The 22,112-nt window shown below is 46.4% G+C and overlaps 1 protein-coding gene across 1 annotated transcript in view; it reads left to right on the top strand.

Annotated features, from left to right (window-relative positions):
• GPC3 (glypican 3) overlaps positions 1-22,112 on the top strand; it is a 438,366-nt gene that overhangs the window by 20,408 nt on the left and 395,846 nt on the right. The window contains exon 2 of the mRNA XM_047765314.1: positions 11,943-12,104. Within this exon, the coding sequence (XP_047621270.1) occupies positions 11,943-12,104 (162 nt within the window). The remainder of the gene's footprint in view (positions 1-11,942; positions 12,105-22,112) is intronic.

The following is a 22,112-nucleotide window of genomic DNA, read 5'->3' as shown; positions in this document are numbered from 1 at the left end:
CCAGAGACATCCGTGCAGCAAAAGACTGCCGTGTTAAGTTCAAGCATATTGAGTTCTGGGTACAGCTTGCATGCAGAATGGTAAATATATGGTCACGGGTGAGACAGGCTCCGAAGAAATGCCATCGCGCTTGCCTACAACCAAAGGACCAGTTGTAACATTTGTGGCAACCTTGGCACGTACAGTGATGAGTGAGTTAGGAGGGTCTTCATGGGAGTGAAGGGAGAAACGAACGTTGGCGGCTACCAGGTCCAGCCTCCTGCATAGTGAAGGAGTCCCTGTGGTGGGGTCTCTTTTGTGTGGCTCCCCAAATTATGCTTGAATGCTTCGAGACATAAGGAGCTTACCAGGTATAGGAAGCAGGATCTCATTGTGGGGTATTTGTTCATTCAGTCAACAAACATTGATTGATTGGCTACCATATACCGGGGATGATGCCATGTCAGGGATACGAAGATTCCCAAAATACAGCTCCTGCCGATAGAAACTTAAAGTTTAACAGTAGGGATAAGAAAAACATGCCAATACTATAAAATTTAGACTGCGAAATGCAGTATTAGAGGTACGAAGTGTGCTGGAAGTTCTGCGAATTGACAGCTCGTGGGCTTTATTGCGTGGAGAGGGTGGCTAGGGCGGGCACGCAGACCTTATGAAAGGGACACTTGAGAAAAACCTTGTGGATGGGACAGTTTTCGTAGCCAAAGCGAAGGGAAGAGCATTCCAGGGACAGAAAAAGCCTGAACGAAATAGGGAAGCCAGAAACGAAGGCGTGTGTTTGGGAACCATTAACTAGGAGTTTAATTCTCACGGCCACCTTTAGGGGCGGGAGTTACTGTTCCCAGTTTATAGATAAGGAAGCTGAGGCTCAGAGATTAAGTAAGTTGCCTGAGCTTACACAGCTGTTATGTGGTGAAGTTGGGGTTCACACCCTGGTTGGTCTGATGTGCTGTTGCCCACCATCCATCAGGAAGCTCCCTGATGTTAGTTGGTGTCTGTCTGGAGACAAAGGGGTGTATAAAAGGCAGTGGGATTGTTACACAGGGCGAAACACCGCGAAGGCAGAGTGGTTGGTCTTTGCCTTGGCCCCATGTCCGTGCTCATGTACAGCTCTTGTCAAGTGCTATTGACAAAACCGTCTTAGAAGGGCAGAGGCAAGACCTTTGTTTGTTTGTTTGTTTTTTAGGGCTGTACCGGAGGCATATGGAGGTTTCCAGGCTAGGGATCGGAGATGTGGCTCCGATCTGGCCTTGAGCAACGCATCTGCAACCCACACCCTACATCATGGCAACACTGGATCCTTCCCCCACTGGGCGAGGCCAGGGATCGAACCCACAACCTCATGGTTCTTAGTCGGACTCGTTTCCGCTGTACCCCAATAGGAAGTCCCTCCTTTGCTTCTTTTGTGTCCTCCCAATGCCCAGTCAGAATGGGCTCAGTGACTATCAATTGACGTATAGTTGGCAAACTTAGACTCTCAGTCCTGAAATTACGTACAGGGCTGTCGGGTCAGGCCCAGATTTGAAAAGGTATTTGGTTGAGTCACACAGCTGATTTGGTAGCACAGCAGATAATAACACTTTAGTCTTAGGCTCTTTTTCTCCCTGACATGATTTCATACACAAGCGAAATGGCCTGGTGCTTAGATTGGGCCGAGGGTGTTGAAATTCTCAGCTGTGCTTCAGGTCTGCATATTTGAAGATGGTATCTGAAAAATAAAAATTATGCATCTCCTAAAAGATGGAATCTCAGCTACTTATCTGAGTAGAATAACAATTACTGAAAGAGTGACTATGGGAGACAGGAAAATTGCCTTGGTTTAGTCCCTCTGGCAGAATTCTAAAAGATTCTTTATCCCAACTGGCATACTCTCCAACCTAGTTTTGTTTTTATAAGGGTTTTTTTTTTTTTTTTCCCATCTCAATCACATGTGTGTATGGGGGTGGGGTGGAGAGACCAGGAAGAGAGAGTTCTTTCTCTCTGCTGGGCTCTGATGATTCTTCATCTTCTCTGGAAACTTCCATGAGTTGTTCTAGTAGCATCAATGCATCTGACCTCATTCCTTTAAACCGAACTCTCTTGCAGTTCCGGCACTGGTTCCAAGTGAAAGGACAGGGGGCCTCAAGCCCAAACCTCCGAGGCCCCTGGAGACTCATCAAAGATGAGTCAGTCAAGGGGCTTTTCCCTCAAGGAACTTAAATCTAGCAAAGATAAGGCATGCAAGTAGAACTCGGATGCAAACTGGAGAGTGTGAGAAGTGCCTTTATAGCAGCCGCGGAGGGCTGTGGGAATTCCGAGGACAGAAAGCTTGCGGAGTCTCTCTCTGCTCCCACCAACACTCTCTCCTGCGAGGATGCCATCCGGAGGTAACTCAGAGCCAGTTGCACCTCCGAAATGCTGGGACACAAATCTGAAAAGACAACAAACAGAACATAGCAAAGGATAACTAGGCATCGTCGTGCGGTAGGGCTCCCCCAGCTCCCCGTCTCCCGGCCCCCGCCCCTTTCCACCCGCTCCCCTTCCCTCTAGCCTTACCAGGTTCTTTAGCAGTGCCTGGACTTGCCACCCACTTTTGCACCCCTGTGCCCGTGCTCCGTTTTCAAGAAGGAGGAGGATGTGATCAGAGACGTACTTTTTTTTTTGTCTTTTTGTTGTTGTTGTTTGTTGCTATTTCTTGGGCCGCTCCTGCGGCATATGGAGGTTCCCAGGCTAGGGGTCGAATTGGAGCTGTAGCCACCGGCCTACGCCAGAGCCACAGCAACGCGGGATCCGAGCCGCGTCTGCAACCTACACCACAGCTCACGGCAACGCCGGATCGTTAACCCACTGAGCAAGGGCAGGGACCGAACCCGCAACCTCATGGTTCCTAGTCGGATTCGTTAACCATTGCGCCACGACGGGAACTCCATAGAGACGTACTTTTGCAATGTCTCTCTGGGGCTCGGCTGGAGGAGAGTGTCCAGTCGGGAAGGCCAGTTTGGAGGCTCTGTTAATTGTCCAAGTGCAACGAGGTGAGGGGGTGAGGCCGAGATGGGAAGGAGGACAATGATGAGGGACGTTGAAAAAGCGGAGCCCGTAGGATTTAGGGCCGTCGAGCTCTGGGGGATGAGGACGCATGAGGCGTCCAGAAGGACCTCGAGGTTTCGAGTTAGTTCGGGTGTCCGTTTCCTGGAGCAGTCTGTGACCTCCGGGACAGGGACTGCGTCTTGCTCATTGTCCTATTCCTTGCGTTGGGCAGAGTCCTGGCCCACAGTAGGCATGCGGTAGGCAAATGTTGGATGAGTGACGCATTCACCGCTTTGGCAGGCTGCACGTGGTCCGTGACTTTGTACTCCCCGAGCCCGCGTGGACTGCGGGGTGGGAACGTGGTCCAGAAAGAAGCTCTTTGTGGGAGGGTGTCGCGATCTAGGGATTCAGCCTTTTCGGGGCATGAAATGATACGCCGTTCATTGCCAGTTGGCAGGAGAGAGAAAGGTAATTCATTCTTCCATTCTCAGGCTTAGAGAATGGCTTATCTCCAGGGTCGCTTTAAATTCCCAGTACTCCAGCGTGGGAGTGACACTGTGGCCTGCCTTTTACTTTTAAATCTTTGATTTAAAGTTGGAGCTCGAGACACCCAGGTGTGCCCTCTGCAAGGTCATGTCCTTCCAGGCTAAATAACAGAAGGGAACCTTCATCTGGGTTCACCAGCAATCACCACCTTCCTCACTGGTTTCAAACGCAGCCATTTCTTTCATCTGTATTCCTATCTTGATTAGTAAGAAATTAATGAGCGTGTAAGATTTGATTTAGATAATGATTAATTAGGGGAAAAGGCACCGTTCTAATAGCAAGTCACTATTATATGCCAAGGAAATGACTTAATATTTTTGGATGGCAAATTGACTTGTCCTCTGGTAAAAAAAAATACCTTTTAAAAATGCTTTGGTATTTTTTTTTGGTTCGCTAGTGGAGCAACCGACACTTAATCCTTTGGATAATTTTAATAGGCATCTATTATTTTCCCTACACGTCATGAAGCAACGAGTTTTGGATATCATTCATTGCTTTGCTTCATATTATTTTAATTATAATAGCGCATTATTATTTTTAGCACAATGTACCTTTGTTAGCAAAAAATATCTGTTCATAAAGCAGACCTTGGCAATGAAATGTGTCAAATTATCATATATATATATATATATATATATATATATGGAAAAGATTTCAATTTTCATTGTTACTCAGCCCTGACGATTTAGTCTCTTCTGTTGCTGTTTGAATATGTTCTATCTGCTTTTAGAAAAGTATAAGGATCAAGGTCTACATTAATATTTCTTCTGTTCTTTAATGTGTTTTTTAATGTGATTTTGACAATTTATAGTCATTAGCTAAAATTGCAGTCTAGTAAAATAACCAACATATAGAGCATAATAAAGGTAATTAGAGAGTAGGAGGGCTGGAAGTGACCTTGAGAGGTTTTTTTCCCTAAAGCCCATTTCCCAATTTCAAGCTATAAGACTAATCTTCCTAAACAGCGCCCTTCATCGTATTAGACCTCTGCTTGCGACTCAGCAGGGCTTCTTTCTGGCCCCTGGCGTCAAGCCCATAGTCTTCCGTCTGCATTCAAGTCCCTTCAGACTCTGGCCCACCTTGCCTGATAAGCTGGCTCTACCCCCGGTTCCAGCTTCTCTCCAGGCAGGTTGGTCTTGCCCCACGATTCTTCTAGTGCCAAATAGATTTTACCCACTGGCCTTCTCATCTTTGACTGTCTAGCTCAAGCCCCACCTCTTCCTGCAAGTCTTCTTTGACCCCTAGAGCCTCTGGGGAGCATTCGCTTATCTAGCAAATGTTGTCTCTATTACATATTTTCAAAATCAGCGTGATTGAAATATAATTTACAAATAATAAAGTGCCCCCATTTTGAGTGAAGAAGTTACTGGGTATTGACAAATTTACATACCCGTGTAACTCCTACTCCAGTTAAAATATGAACTATTTCCATCACCTCAGAAAATATGCTGCATATTTTGTCACCTAACCATATATTGACTTTTACCGTTCTCTAGCTATTTTTGTGTGTGAAAGTCTGGTCTCTTGGCGTGAATTTATTTTTTGTTTCTTTTAATTTTACTTAGCATGTATTGAATAATTACCTTGTACCAAGTAGGCCAAGAGTCTTACATGCATAATCTCACACGGTCCTTGCAGCGGCTCTGCAGGGCGGGTGGTATTGATAATACGGACACAAACGTGGAGTTCCCTTTGTGGGAAAGTGGAAACGAATCCGACTAGGAACCATGAGGTTGTGAGTTCGAGCCCTGGCCTCGCTCAGTGGGTTAAGGATCTGGCAGTGCCATGAGCTGCGGTGTAGGTTACAGATGCCGCTCGGATCCTGCGTTGCTGTGGCTGTGGCTGGTGGCCGTAGCTCTGATTGGACCCCTAGCCTGGGAACCTCCATATGCTGTGGGTGTGGCCCCCCAAAGCAACAATAAAATAAAATAAAAAGGATAAAAAGGCATGTCGAGGTGAAATAGCCCAGCCTTGCTTGCACAGCTGGTAAGTGCTGGGGCTGGGACTAAATTGGAAGCGACCTGATGAGACAGGCTATAGGTAAGTGCCTTTGCTCTTTCCTGCCCACTAGTGTTGGCTATCATGCTAATAACCTCCGGGCCATTAATACTTACTGACTTGGCATGAAATCCAGTAGCACAGACACATTTAGACAACCTTATACACCATGTCCTCTTCCAATTAGCGACAGGGCTCAGGCCTGGAAGGGGGTCTCCAAGCGAGCCTGCTGCACCTGACTGCATGGCCAAGAGCAACTAAAGGCCCAGTCCTGGAGGAGGGGGCGAAGGGAAACCAGGAGCCGTCTAAGATGTCAAGTCCTTGAATGGAGCCAAAACAGAGCTAGAACGAGGCCTAACGGAAGGAGTCTGCGCTGGAGGCCAAGAAGGCAAGGCCGCACTCAGGGAGCCGGACCTAAGAGAGCCCCTTACACCAGAGTACACATCAGGAGGGGGCTTTCTGAGAACCGACCCGTGGTTCAGCCTCTGGAAGGGCAGGGGACTGGTCAGGGCACCCAGCTTGGATACACACGAGAACAATCCCCCAGAAAAAAGCCTCCACAACTCACATATCCTGCTTCAGTTGTAGGACTCGGAACTGGACCCAAAGTCCAAGCAAGACATTGTCTCAAAATAACTAGAAATAAATGACTTCATATTGCCTTCAAGTGAAACATCTATTTGTGCATCTTCAAGATGTTGAGAAATTGATTTCTGTGGTATTTTAAAATATTCTTCCAAGATCAAAGTTAAGCATAGAGATGTAACATTTTCAGGGTCGTCTGTCTCCACTCCCTCTTTTGAGATCAGACAGAAAGTTCCTTACTGGTGTGCTCAGTCTGCAGCCCCGATTAAGGGAGCGCTGCACACGCAGGGCTCCCTGGGGTGGACGGGGCATCCTAAAGGCATGGGCGTCGTCCTCCGGGCTTCGGGAAGTAGGATCTAGGAGAGGAGATTCTAGGATGAAGCTATTTTTTAATCCTTCTGAATACATGGGAGCTGGCAGCTCTGTAATGACTTCGGTTAATTTTTGTTTTTGTTTTTGTTTTTAGCATCTGGGAATGCAGGTTATTAAGCTCTAAAGAGTTGAAGCTTTTTGAGTCATTTGAATAGTCAACTGCTGTCTTCTCCGTATCTCTGTCCCAGGCTATCCTGCTTGCCTCCATTCCCATCTCCCAGTGATTTTCATTTTTACGCACACACAAAATGTAAGCACCTCTTTGACGAGTGTGGTCCACAGTTACTTTTCCTTCCCATCGAATAAAGGAGCTATTCTCCCCTAACCTTCTTTTGTTCCTGACATACTTAAAGGAAGCTTTGCCATTGACTATGTCTTTTGTAGGTTGCATCTTATTTCTTGAATTGGCCTTTCTGCTTTTATTCCCACAAGTCTGTACCGGTTCTCAGGGTACCTCCTTAGTCCTTTGCCCTGGGTTTTGCTTTTTTTTCATCCCACTTGGGATTTGGTTCCCAGAGTAATTCTTTGTTTTGTTGATGAGGATTCCCCTCTAAATTCTTTCTCTGTTTCTTTCTGTTTGGAGTGTTCTTTCTGTCTTGTTTCTTTCATGTGCTCGTTCAGGCAATGAAATGGTTATATTTCAACGTTGTCATTTCATTCAGGCGGGTCTAGCTCTCCTGGCCCACTTTGTTCCTTATGCCATCATGTGTGGAGGCTTATTTTAGGCTGGCCTGTGAATCATATGATATTTACTTAAACAACCAAATGTGTTTTTCCTTTGGCCTATGTTCTTCTCTTTCCTGGTTTGGAAATCCTGAATTCTTATTAGTTGATAGATGCTGTATTGCCTCAAATCTGTAGCTAACTATGGGCCCCCCAGTCAATGAATTGTACCAGTTGATTGATTAACCAGGCCATGCTAAGTGGGAGAGAGAAGAAATATTGCGATATAAACATGTCTGCCATTTGGATGAACACGTAACCATTCTGCATGACGTCTGATGTATTGTCCCCTAAGTTCTCATTGGAGGTTTTAGTCCTTTAAAGATTTTGGCTGGCTGGATTCTTGAGGTAGTGGGAGTTTAGTTTATACGATGGTGAGATTTGAGCAGCTCTGGGGAGGGGTACCCCATGCATGCTCTAAGTGTCTTTATGAGTTATCATACTAAGGCAAACCAGCCGGTGTCATGGTCATTTAAAGAGTCATTCCTGAGCTTCCGCTGGAACATTGAGTGGCAGTTTGTTACCTTCCAAGATGAGAGCAACTCTGAGCACTTGACAAAGAAAAGCTCCGAGCCCCATTATTTTATAACTCCCACTAGCCAGAGCTGGTGGGAGTAAGAACAGTACTAACCACTGCTCTGCCCAAGAACCCCTGCCATTCTTGAAGACCGGAAGTCATCACCAGTGGAAATTTAGAAACGCAGAGAACTTTATCTATAACATTCACCTCTATGAATGTATGCGAGTGTTTGCCTTTGAAACACACTAGTGAGGCATCGGTTTACCAAGGAAAGAAAGAAAACCATTTGGACAGGAACTTGCTATATGGAAAGTACCTGCTATCGAGGATTTGTCCTATCGAGGCGTCTCCCAGCCGATCTTGTTTAAATCTAGATTAGCCACTCATCGCCCAGGGGACTCCTTCCCTTCTTGGTCCAGTAAACGGCATCACTTTGGACTGCTAGGAAAGCAGTACCTTTTGTCACCTCATGTAGCAAGAACCCAGTGAGCTTAGAACTAGCGCTCTCTTTTTCTGAAGATAATCATAAAGCCTTGAAGCTTAGACCCTATTTAAAATTGGTTTAAGGCTTATACATGAGACTGACATTTATAGGAGATAAATCTGAACGCTTAGGCCTCCAGACCCCAAATTGTATTTGGACACATTAAATATCACCTTCCCATCCAGGACTGTAAATCGCAGCGCTGGATTAGGTCTGGCGCTGTGTATTATTATCTGTGTTCTCCTCTACTGCTTTTGTCAGCCGCTCCCTTGAGGAGGGGGAAGGGGTGCGCTTGCAGTCAGTCCTGTGGATGCCAGCAGGGATGTCATGTGAGGTAAAACATGGCAAATTTCATCCCTGAACTAAGAAAAGAAAACTCGGACACATACAGTAAGGTTACGGTTAACTGGAACATTCCTAGGGAAATGAGACAGGGTAATACAAATACATTTTCTGGTAACTCAGGGCTCACTAACGCCCCCCACCTTTTTTTTTTTGGCCACACCCATGGCAGGCGGAAGTTCCTGGGCCAGAGACTGAATCCATGCCACAGCAGTAACCAGAGCCACAGCAGTTACCACGCCAGGTCCTTAACCTGCTGAGCCACCAGGGAACTCTCCCATACACCGTTCTAAAAAAAAACCCCTCAGTCGTTGAAAAGCTGTCTGATATTTCTGAACATGTTTTCTAGCCTCATTTCAATAAGATTTGATGTTTATCATGAAGGCTTACTTTGCCAAGGAAGGACTTTATGGGACTTTGGGGGAGTCCCCCCCTGGGGGTTATCCCATATACATGTTTTGTCATCCTAGTTATGTTGGTTTATTGCATTCATTTATACGCACTAGGTTTTCCTCTCTGATGACTCCCTTAGACAGTGAGCCCCTTGGTGTCGGGACTGTCTCGTTCAAAGTCACACCGCCCCCATGCAGGCACAGAGCTTGGCACATAGAAGATCTGTTAGACTGGGTCCTCTGAGAGGCAGATGCCGAGAGGGCACACGATATGCAAGAAATGCGTTGGGGAAAAGCCTTGGGAAGGAAACGAGCGGGGCTGAAGGAGGCTGGAAGAGCCGTCTGACTGCAGGGTGGGTCTGACCTCTGCGGAGGAGGGAGGGAGGGAGGGAGGGAAGGTAGGGTAGGAAGAATGTAGACTGCAGCGTAGTTCGTAGTAAGTCTCATCCAGGTCAGCGGGGAGTCCTCGAGCCACAGTCCTGTGTCTCCTGGGGCTTGGCATCTTGGCGGGGAGCAGCCCTTAGAGAGGGTGGCCGGGACACAACATGGCAATGAATTCAGAGCCCAGCAGCTGCAACCATCAGCCATGCACACTCCCTGCAGTCGGAGGTCTGCGATGCCCATTTTCCTGGCCGCCAAAGAAGGAGCTCAACAAACGCTTATTGAAGGGAAAGTCTGAGTAAAACAGGAGTTGCAGCAGAGGAAGGAGGTTGGACTTAAGTATTGATTGAGCTCTAACATTTGCTAGTGTTGGTAGAGGGTATAAAATCATGGACCCTCCTCAAATGGCACCTTATGAAAGAGGCCATCCCCGATTGCCCTGTATACATAGGATCGTCCCTGCTGCCACCACACTCCCTATCTCGCTTACTTTGTTTTTAAAACGTTAAAAAAAGTGCCAAAGCTTTATTGAAGTATAATTGACATATCATAACCACACATATTTTAAAGGTACAATTTGAAAATTTTGACATATGTTTACAGCCATGAAACAGTCATCTCAATCAAAATAATGAACATATCTATCCGACTCCCCCCAGTCTCCTCCCTCTCACCCCCTCCCTGCCCTCCATCTCCTCCAGCAACTGCCGAACTGCTTGCTGGCTCTATAATTTTCACTTTCTAGATGGAACCATATAGCGTGTAATTTTTTAATTTGTTTTCTTTCACCTAGCGTAATGTTCCGGGGCTCTATCCATGTGGTGGTAGATATCAATGGTTTATTTCTTTTTATGGCTGCGTGTCCATTGTATGTATATACCACACTTTGTTTTTCCTTCTTAGTTTTATTTTCCCCAAAGGACTTATCACTGCTTGAAATTATAAATATATGTGTAGTTTGTTGTCTCCCAGAACATAAGGTCCCTAAGGACAGGGACTTTATATACTGCTGTGGCCACAGTGCTTGGCACATAGGAGGTACCCAATGAAATATTTGTGGAATGACTCTCACCTGCTTCCATGGCTTCGGTTCTCTTTCGTGTGCTGATGGCCTCCATGGATGCAAAAGTGTGTCACTGGCGAAGAGCTGAAAACAACAAAGGTTCTGTCATTGGGACGCTTGGTAGAGGTTGATCATGAACTGAGAGGCGGAACACGGGAGGCGCCACTGGCGTGTGTTGCACGTGGGATCTGTTGGGTTCTGTTTGGGGTGTGCTGAGTTTGAGATTCCCAGAGAGCAGTTGAAAATCCAGAGCATTGCGGAGCTCAGGACAGAAGTGAGGGCAGGATTAGAGAGTTCAGCAATCATGTGGGTTTTTTTGGTGGTTGGGGGAGATACAGAATGAGAAAGAGGGGCAACAACGTTTATGTGATAGGCAGAGCGCGAGGAAGCAGGAAAAGACCGGGAAGAAAGGCCATAGCACTAGGGGGGTGTATGGGGGTGTGGGTGGGGTGGGCAGCTTTGCTAAAACAAGAGGGGAGAGTAGTTTTTTTGTATGTGTGTGTATTTTCTGTCCTTTTAGGGCCGCCCCCACGGCATAGGGAGGTTCCCAGGCTAGGGGTTGAATTGGAGTTGTAGCCGCTGGCCTACACCACAGCTACAGCAACGGATCCTTAATCCACTGAGCGAGGCCAGGGATCGAACCGCAACCTCACGGTTCCTAGTCGGATTTGTTTCCGCTGTGCCACGATGGGAACTCCAGGGGAGGGTAGTTTTTAAGGGGGGATTGGTCAACTCTGAGGACTGCAAAGGACCACGTTGGTTGAGGACCGGGACGAGGTTCCGATTCCCCGATTTTGGAAGAATCGAGAAGATTATTCATTTGGCAAATCTTTATGGAGGTGCAAAAATAAAAAAGCCTTCTGCATCATAAGGGAGGGGGTGATGGGTGGGCTCAGCAGCTGCGAGGAACAAGGGCTCAACCTGTGTGACAGAGCTAGAATTGTTGGGGCTGTAAGGGATTTGGGTGATTGCCGGAATGTCAATAGTATCTTGCGGATATTTCCCTTGTGACTCTTGCCCCAGACCTTTCGTTAAAACAACACCAACAAGAGCAACAACAACAGCGTCGCTTTGCTATGGTATTGGTGCTTTAATAGTTTTTCCCCCAAAGCAACATTGGATTGGCCAGACAATCCATTTCATTAGGAAATCATAACTGGAAGTCTGAAAATTGCTTCCTGCTTGCATTCTCATTCATAGATTACAATCAAGAAAAAGAAATTGTAGGAGTGGAGATTGATCTTTTAACAGACAAATGAGCTGTCGGGGCTTAGTGACATATACTTTGCGCAATAAATTAGTTTATACAGAATTTAGGAGTCAAACCTAGGCAGTTAATTCTTAGGTTTATTCAAAAAGAATCAGTCGTAAGGACAATTGGGAGAAAGCAGGGATTAGTTAAGATAAACACTGATTTTGAATCATCAAGATTGTACTGTATGTTAAAAGAAATGCATTGTTTTGCCCTGTTGGCCTCTTTTATGCGTGTGTGACATTTCGCTTACTGAAACATGAAAAACTTGTTTGTTTCAGGATCAGATTTACAAGTATGTCTCCCCAAGGGCCCGACATGCTGCTCAAGAAAGATGGAAGAAAAATACCAACTAACAGCGCGATTGAACATGGAACAACTGCTTCAGTCTGCAAGTATGGAGCTCAAGTTCTTAATTATTCAGAATGCTGCGGTTTTCCAAGGTGAGTTCTGGGGTTCCTTTGAGAGGTGCCGCTCGATGGCATCATTCTTGGGGCACTGGGCTTTCAAACGCTGAGTCTCATGCATCCATTACCATTCCAGCATTAATGCTTGGTAGAAAAACCTCTCAGTGAGCCATTCTGGTTCAGGAACACCAGGCTTTTTAGAGAAGCCGCATTGCAATCGTTGCAAAGGTGGGTAGTGGCCAAAATCAGGGACCAGGGACGTTGCGTGTACCTATCTCTGAACACTGTGAATCTCTGCACAGAGACCTTTAAACAGTACGTCGTCTCCACTAATTCATAAGACGTGCTTAACACACACAAAAGTTTACGTAAACCCCAGTTGGCTCCCGGAGTGAGTTGGCTGGGCGTGGAACTCGTGCGGACTCTTTCTGACCACCTAGACTGTGTCCCTTTGAGGGCGAGAAAGTGACTTGATGGCCCGATGCTCTCTCATTGGTGTGAGTGGTTACCTTTTCTCTCTTTGTGCGTCTCAGTTCTTTCTACACCTGTGCATGACTGTAAACAAGAGCTGGTTTTTGTTTTTTTTTGTTTTTTTTTGTTTTGCTTTTTAGGGCCACACTTGTGGCATATGGAAGTTGCCAGGCTAGGGGTCAAATCGGAACTACAGCTGCCGGCCTACACCACAGCCACAGCAACAGGGGATCCAAGCCGCATCTTCGACCTACACCACAGCTCATGGCAACGCCGGATCCTTCTTAACCCACTGAGCGAGGCCAGGGATGGAGCTCGCGTCGCGTCCTCAGGGATACGTGTCGGGTTCATCACCCACTGAGCCACGACGGGAACTCCTGTGCCAGGTGCTGTTGTAAGCGTTTTACTTACACGAATCCATTTAATCCTCACTATAACCCCTATGAAGGAGGAGGTGGTCTTAGTTTCCCCATTTCACTGTTGACAGCTCAAGGCACAGAGGGCTAAGTAACTTGCCCAAGGTCACACGAGGAATAAATGGGGAAAGCAGGATTTGAACCCAGGTGGCCTGGCCCTCAGAAGCTCTGCTTTTACCTGCCCCATGATGCAGGCTTCCTGTGAAGGAACCTCGATTACGGATCTGGGGGCTTTCTTCTATGCTTCCTGAAGTAGTTGGACTCAGCTGCCTTTTTCTTGCTCCCCAAGGAGAGAATTGGGGTCAGATAGAAAAATAGCAGTCTGACTACCTGACATGCTAAATCTTTAGATTTATGGCACCTTTGTAAGAATTAACCTCTTTGGATTACAAGGTGGGTTGATTATAGCTTATGTTGTGTATTATAATGAAATACTTAGAATTACCTAAGAAAATTATTCAGATTAGCTAATAAAACGTACGTGCACCACAGTTTCTTGGGTCAAAGCCTCAGGGGATGTTGGGTTGATTATACGAAGTACAATACATATGCTCGGAGTATTTGTTAACCTATTTATGCAGTCAGACTCTTGTGAAGAGTTTGTCGAGACTAACAATTTGGCCACAGAATGAATAATTTAAGCCGATTTTAAAAATACATGTACCATTCGTGCACTTCTTAGATTGGTTTGGAAGCTCATCCATTGGTTGAAAGTAGGGTGATGAGGCGTGATGTGACAGACTCAAGTTGAAGCGGAGGCTGAATCTTACTCTGTGGGGTGTCAAGGTGCTTTTCGAGAACGGAGCATTTGTGATTCGTTTCCTTCCTGGAATAAGCACGTGCACAGGTGTCGTTGGCCTGACTACCTTGGCCTGGCTGGAAGAAGATGCTGGAGTGGACGCACAGGTAATGCTAGCAGGCAGAGAGGCTGACGCGGCTGTCCATTTGGCATTGCTTTTTAGCGCTGCACCTGCAGCATATGGAGGTTCCCAGGCTAGGGGTTGAATCGGAGCTGCAGCTGCCAGCCTACACCACAGCCACAGCAACGCCGGACCCGAGCCGCGTCTGCCACCTACACCACAGCTCACGATAACGCCGGATCCTTAACCCACTGAGCGAGGCCAGGAATCAAACCTGCATCCTCATGGATGCTAGTCAGATTCTTTTCCGCTGAGCCATGACGGGAACTCCCAGACCCTGTCTTATTAATTGCTGAGGGAAAAAAAAAAAAGAGGAGTTATCTACTTTTTTCTTATAGCTACTTCTTATTCCAATGAATTTAATTTGGGGGAGGAGCCTGTTGCTTTTTCTCTAAAATACACCCCTCTCCAAGATTCTGGTAGAGCAAATTCTGGAGAAAATTGCTCCAGTACTTCACTCCTATGAAATTGGCTGTGAGCTATTTTCACCACATGAAGTTGAAGAAAGCTCATCCTGATCTTGGCCGAGATCCACTGTCTCTTTCGGATTCCTTCGCTGGTCCCCGTTGAACGGGGGTATTAAGCAGTGAGTGCTTTCTGCAAATATGTGCGCAGTTCCACGAGCAATCCTTACCGCCTCGATGTAGAGTTTTTGTCTTCGCTTGCAGGAAGCCCTTTGCCCTCGCAAATGAGCCTGGGGCCCTTTGCGCCAGTGGTTGGAGAGCGCTCGTGCTAATGTGGTTTTGATCATGATTGAAGCATTTTAAAAAGTTGTTCTTTATTTTCCATCTTTGCATTGCCTCGTTTCCTAAATTTAATTTACTTAGATGTGCTTAGTAAAATGGGGCAACGCAATTGGTTTTTGTTTCTGCTTAATTAATTCTTTTCGAAAAACTCCACTCAAAGGAGATTTTCTCTTCTTTTTCTTCTCCCCTACCTAATAATGATGCTGCTGCTGGTGGTGGTGGTGATAGTGATAATTTATTAAGCGCCTACTGTATGATGCTCACTTTTACATAATGATCTCATTAAATTTTCCCAGCAGCCTCTGAGCTTCATACTGTAATTAGCTCCCTTTTACAGATGAGCAAACACATTGATGCCCCCGCTTTTTCCAAGCTGTCCCGTGACACGGTTTTCCTTGTTCTTAGGGAGCTTGAGGTGCAACGAAATTCAGTAATTGTAGGACGTATGGTCCCTGAAAAGAAGAATGCACTAGACTTCTGAATTTCTGATCTTATCTCCATCGCCTCTACCCCTTCAAGCCTTGAGTTCTGTTTTCCTTGCAGAACTTCGCTGTCACTTTCCACCGTGTACCGTCAGGAAATATTTGGGGTTTGTCCAGGTTCTTTTCCAGTCTTCTCCAGGGTACCACTGACTTTGAGCGAGAACAGACTCGGCAGAGTGCAGCGGCACTTGGCTTTTCTGGAAGGTGCCTATCTCGCAACTTGAACTGTCTTTATCAGAGAGGAGAAACGGTGGTTAAGCAGAAAACATCTCTGTGTCCTTATGTCGTTGACTCACCTGAGAGCTCTTGAGTCCTTGTGAATAGACCACTGCTGTTCTGAATTTATGCACAGTCTTTACCAGCTGGAGTTTCTCATTGTTTTAGCCAGGAGTAGACCAGCAGGTGAGTAGAAAGGTTTTGCGAGACTGCCAGAGGGAGGTACATATGAGCAGCAAGAAGTTATGAGTGACAGTACAGTGGAGGACCTAAAAGTGACTCAGGGGCTCACTGAGTGTGGCACTTGGGGGCATTCGTACAGGGTACATCCCGACATGCCTCCGTGGCCCCTGGATTATGGTAGATCCAACAGCCAATGTTGTTAGTGATGGTTGTGCCTTGACGAGGAAAGATAAGTTACACATCACTGGTTTTCTCGTGACGTTTCCATTGTAAATGGCTAAAAGTATTCTTGGCGCTTAAAGACAACAATGGAAGAAACACTGGACTTGGAGTCAGAAAAATCTACCTTCTCACTCCAGTTCTGTGTTGATGAGCTTCAGAACTTTGGGTGATGAGTTAGACACCGATAGCCTCAGTTTTCTTATCTGCAAAATGGGGCCAAAAATTATAGTCGTGCTTACTTCCGAGAGTAATGCATGTGGGAGTGTCTGGACAGCTGTAAAGCGCTGTCTACATGCAGAGTTATCTCGATAGCTCCTTTGGGGGGATCACTGGACCCCAGGCGAGGCCAGATAAACCACGCAGGACCATGGCCGACGTTCGGCTCGACACAGCTGGCATTTGTGATGGCATGCAACAACTTTCGCCCCGTGTAGAGGATAGCGAAGCAGCGCCAGCGCACAGGTAGGTGCGAGCACACTTAGACAAAGGACCCTTTGAAAAGGGGGTTCGTTTTACGCATTCTTACATGTGAAGCTGTCCCGCTTGACACGTCAGTACTGCCAGGAGCAGTCGCTTTCCCCCGCTTCCTGAAGCTTCTCTTCTGGCCCCTGTCTGGTACATTGTACCCACACACGAGAGGCTAGACGAGGAAGGCTTAGTTGTGTTCAGGGCATCTCCGGGTCGGTGCCATCGTGGCAGAGGAGGAAAAGCGTTATCTCCAGGCCACATCAGAAGGCTCTCTCCTACCTGCTCCCTGTGGAGGAGATGGATTGGGGGGGGGGGCAGTGGTCCTGTGCTGCTTCTGTTTTTCTAGCCCTTATTTTCCATCTGCTCTTGGCTTTTTTTCTGTCAGGTTCCCGTCTCTCCCATTCCCCCTAAATACAGTCGCCCTTGCCTAGAATACCCTTTTCCCCCGTTCAGAGCAATTTCTCCAGTCCTTTCTGCTTGAAATAACTGTTTAGGGACGTTATTCAAGTAAAGCTTTTTTCCTTCACAGTTAATATGTGACTAAGTAATTGCTTGGATGTTGATAAACATGTTTTTGAGATTCAATCATTTGTTAATTTAGGTTTTATAAGGTAGTGGGGGCTTTAAGCGAGTACTGAGCAATTTTTTCCCTCCATTTCACACTTTTTTCCCCTTGGCTAGTCTGAGCCCCACTGAGTCCCCCGCTCAAACTGTCGGCTATTTCGTCACAACCATTTCTTTTTGGAAAATAATGTATGGGAGAGAATAATTACCTTGATGTCTAATCAGAACTCAATTCATTTGCCAGGGCTAACTCGAATAACCCTGAACTGCATAGGAGAATTTTAGGAACAGTAAACCATGACGTGAGTGCGATTATATATCCTCAAAAATGTAAATTATTAATCAAACCACTCATCTGTATGGCAAAGCTCTAGTAATCCCATTATAAAAGGGTGAATTTCTCATCAGGGCCCAGAAGATGCTGGCTTCAATTACTGTACTTTTATGGTGCTGACTCAAAGAGATATTTTGGTTGCAGAGTTTAAAAAAAAATGTGATTCTTTACTTATTCGTGCTATTGGAAAAACAATGGGAAATTGGGTGTTTAAAGTTATTTCGGTTTTAAAACTAAGACCTTTCGGATTTAATTCAGTTTCAAAATTCTGTGGCTTTTGCAGAGCCGGGGGCGGGGGCGGGGGTGGGGTGTAAACCTTTCCTGTGCCCTCTATTGATTCAAAAGTCAGTAATTAGACTGAACACTGTTTAATAAAAAGAGCTTGGAAACCTGACTCAGTGGGCGGGTGGGGAATGTTCTGGGCCTACACTGAGGTGAGGAGATTATGCAGATTAACTCCTTACCTCCGCCCATGGCCCTTGATTCAATAGGGCTCTGAACTCACCCCCTATAGCTGCCAAGGCATCAGGGCCCAACCCGTGCAAATTAAAGGACATTGTCCCTGCCCTCTAGAAGCTTCCAGGAAAAATACCACTTGTGCCCAGAGCGATTACTCTCCACCCTCCCCCACTGGGATTTGTTTACTTTCTGAAAACATCTGTTCCTCCTCCTCTTTCTGTCTCACTGAGTTGAAGTACCTGATACGGGGTAATGAAGCATATGTTTGAGAGATTTGAATTCTCCTGTCAGTCAGTGGAGGGAGAAGCGATTTTCTTCGGAGCTGGAAGTGGTAACTAGAGATTAAAAACACCTTTCCCTCTATCCGATGGGACATGCTTCCCGGGCTGCGGTGGCCCCGCACCAACCGCTCTTCCCTGTCTCATCTTGCAGTCAGTCACCAGTCCTGTTTCCTGGGTCATTTTCCTCACATCCTTTTCCTCCATCCCGTGCCCCTGGGTCTCCGTTGTCTTATCACGCGCCATTGCCTTCTGGCTCTTTCTCTCTGATTTTAGTTCCAGGCTCCAGCAGCTCAGATCTAGACTCCCTGCAGAGGCTGAGCTGGGTTTGATGCCTTTAGCCGCCTCCGCTGCTTCCCAGGTCAGCGGTGGGGTGCAAGGTTTCGGGGGCAGGCTCTGGGGTCCCTCGGGCTGGGTGTGAATGCGTCTAGGGGAGGATGGCGAGGACGTGTGGACACGGGTGCGGGACAGCACGTCCAGGGCTTGAGGTGAGGGTCAGAATCATCCTCTCCGGACACGGATTTCCGTCAGTGAGAGATGAATGAAAAGTTTCCTGTTCTGGGAGTTCCTGTCGTGGCTCAGTGGTTAGTGAATCTGACTAGGAATCATGAGGATGCGGGTTCGATCCCTGGCCTCGCTCAGGGGGTTAAGGATCCGGCGTTGCTGTGAGCTGTGGTGTAGGTCGAAGACACGGCTCGGATCCAGCGTTGCTGTGGATGTGGTGTAGACTGGCGGCTACAGCTCCGATTTCACCCCTAGCCTGGGAACCTCCATATGCCATGGGTGGGGCCCTAAAAGGTCAAAAAAAAAAAAACCAACAAAAAAGTTACCTGTTCTAAAGTCTTTTCCTTGTAGTAGCTCATTTAACCCTCAGAACAACCCTATGAAATTGGTACTGTGACTAGCCTCATATTTTATTGCCAAGGAAGTGGAGGTGGAGAGAGAGGAAGTAACGTGTCTGAAGTCACACGGCCAATAAATGGTGGAGATGGGAATTGAACCCAGGACTTCAGCTGCAGAGTCTGTGCCCCGAATCACCACGTGTTCTGTGGCCTGGACCAGCTCCCCAACTCTAGCTCGCTTTCAATTCTATTTACCTGAAAAACGTTTGCTGAGCAAGCACCTCGCATGGCTGAAGGCAGGTATCGCAGGGGATTCAAAGATAAAAAGTACCTCATGCCTCCCTTCCAAGTAGCTCACATTTCAGAAACCAAGACTTTTGCACGTGACTAACTTGAGAACGAGGCATCCTAAGGGAAACGCTGTAGGAAGAAGGTGAGCAGTGGTCTCTGGGGAGTCGGAGTGGATCCAGGTTTTGCAGGGCCCAAAGCTTACACCCTCTGGAGGCCCTCTGAGAAAGAGGAGACAAAGGGGAAATAAATGCGAAATGCCTATGGCTCCTCTTGGAGGAGGTAGACAAGTGCAGGTCCCTGTAGCTTGAGTTTCATTAGCTTCAGAGGACACTCGCCTCTGTGTGGGACTGTGGGGCTGGAAAGATTGCTTCCAACGAGAGGGTAGAGGTTCTCGGAGGAGAAGGCCTTTCCGAGCTCTCCAGACAGGTGCGGCTCTTGATCAAGAGAAGAGGGAGGGACTCCGGTGCGGGAGTCAGGTCAGTGAGCACGCATCTTCCTCTCAAGTGAAACAGTATGAAGTGCCTGCTAGATTCCAGCCTTCCCGGCCTCCCGAGCCAGCCTGTCGTCGGCCCTTTGGAAAGGGCCAAACCCCTAGGAGGGAAGCAGAGCGGCACAGAGAGCCAGGCGTGCACCCCGACGTCAGGCTGCCTGGAGGCCAAGTCCCAGCTCTGGCACCTCCTTCCTCTGTGACCGAGGGCCAGTGTCTTCTCTCTGAGCCATTCGTCCAAGAGGGTGAAGTCCAGTGAGGACCGTGAAGAGCCCAGCCCCATGCTGGTCTGTAGGAAGCAAATGTGTGGCCGCCATGTTGTTTCTGTTAGTCCGCCTTGTACGTGTACAAGCAGAATTGCCTATGAAATATAATATCTGCTTCGCAGTAGTGAGTGTCACATATCTGGCACATATACATTTTTAAAATGCTTTTCCTGCTTTACCATGGCTTAATTAAAATCGAAATGCTCGGATATACCCACTCATGACCCTATCATTCAGAGAAAACGGCTTAGAACATTTTTGGGCATTTTCATTCTTGCTCTGTGTGTGTGTGTGTGTGTGTGCGTGTGTGTGTGTGTGTGTGTATTTAAGACCGAATTTCTATTTGCTTTCTAAATAGTCCTCTAGCGGTCTGAAGTCTGAATGCGTTAACGTAGCCTCTAGCTTTAACTGGCAGGGGCAGACTCTGATTTCCTTGGCTTGCGTTAGGAGAGGCGGGAGAAGAAAAAGGTGAAATCAGGATGTCTCTCTTGCTCCCCTCCTTTGGCGGAAGTTCTTTAGCTTTAGTACTGGACCTGCTTAACTGAAATGGAATCGTCAGATCATACCGGGTTCTACCGTATTTCCTCTCCTGGGATCCTGTGGGTTTTTTTCTTTCTAGTACTTATCAAGTTGGCAGGAAGAATAATGATGGTTATTTGATTAACATAAGTCTCTTTACTAGCGAATGAGCTGAGGGGAGGGCTCATGTGTATTCCACCTCAACCCTGTATCCCACCCCCCCCCATGAGATAGTAGGCACTCAGAAAATGTTTTAGGGAACACACACGCACCATTAAAAGAAATATCTGAATGGAAACAGATTTACCATCTCTTCCATTTCCTCTGCAACAACCACCACTATGACCAGAAGGACAGAAAAGTTATCAACGGTTGCTGACAGCATTTATTGCCAGGTATTGACATCGACTCAGATGTAAGATCTTAAAAGTCTTGGTAATGGGTTGACGCTTGCTCACTGAAATGGAACATCTTATGTTCATCTGAGCCTTCCCGCCTCTGCTTCTGCCCTCCCTGGCTGGTCTTTTCTTCCAGCCTAGGCTTTTCAGTGCCATGGATGAACACCTTGTGACCAAGAATCATGAGACTGGTGGCATCTCAGCTTTTCCAAATACACTCTTATATGTCATTGCGGATGACTGTGGGCAAGTTAATAGAGCAAACTTTGTTTCAGGACATTTAAAAAAAAAATTAAGGCTTTTTTTGACTGTACCTGTGGCATGCAGAAGTTCCTGGGCCAGGGTTTGGGACTGCCGTCACAGTCACAATGACAGATCCTTAACCTGCTGTGCCACCAGGGAACTCCTAAATAAGTTTTTATTATACCAATGAGTATACATGTTTATTACAGAAAATGGAAACGTGGAAAATAAAATGACCCACGTTCTAGCCCCTGGAGGACAGCTACTATTAACATTTTAGTATGTAATCTTACATACTGTTGTTCAGTATTGTACATATATAGGTGTGTGTGTGTATATTTTTAAGATGGATTACATTATGCTTTCATGTAATATATGATCGCCATCTTTCCATGTAAGTAGTTCTATGATACAATAGCGATAGAGTGTTTAGAGGCCATCTAGTGCTTAATCATGTTGTCTCTATGTTATTAATCCAGGCCTCTTTATTGTTAGAAATTTAGGCTACTTTCAGTAGCCCCTAATGACATATGCAATGTCTGTGTACATAAATATTGGTGCCTATCTTTCTCAGGATAAATTCCTGGAACTGGAATTGCTGGGTCAGAGGCTCTGCAGCTTTTATGGTTTTTCACATTTATTGCCTATTTGACTTCCATAAAATTGTATCTCTTTTCCCTCTTGCTAGCAATGTATGAATGTCCATTTTCCTGATCATTTGCCTTTTGCGTTTTCACAGTAACCCCTGTTTGGGTGAAGAAACAGAACTCTTTTGTTACTAGGAAGATTTTTTTGGTCATTTGTACTTTTTATTCTGCGATTTTTCTCATTAATATTCTTTTATCACTTAAAATTTAGCCAGTCCTTGTTCTTAGTGAGCTGCCCTTTGCTTATTGATTTTGAAGAGCTCTTTGTATATTCAGGATGCAAACCCATTTTTATGTTATTAGTCGCCTTTACTGATCTGTTAAGCCAGTGTTTCGCTTTTTATGGTGGTTGAAAACATCTTCAGTCAAATGTATCCATATCTTCCTTTGGCTTCCAATATAGTCTCTGACTCGTTACTAATTGATGTTCGCTTTAGATGTGTTCTATTTCCTGTTCTGACAGTAGCTGTGTGGAAATCGGTAAGTAACGTAAAGAGTCAGAGTTTGTTTTCCTCTGTGTAAGATAACACCTGATCCGCCGATCTGCCAGCGCTTTTGAAGATCAAAAGAGGTAATGTATATGAAAATGCTT

Source organism: Phacochoerus africanus, chromosome X (genome assembly GCF_016906955.1).
Source record: "Phacochoerus africanus isolate WHEZ1 chromosome X, ROS_Pafr_v1, whole genome shotgun sequence".
Classification (NCBI taxonomy): domain Eukaryota; kingdom Metazoa; phylum Chordata; class Mammalia; order Artiodactyla; family Suidae; genus Phacochoerus; species Phacochoerus africanus.
This window is presented reverse-complemented; position numbering and strand designations above follow the sequence as displayed.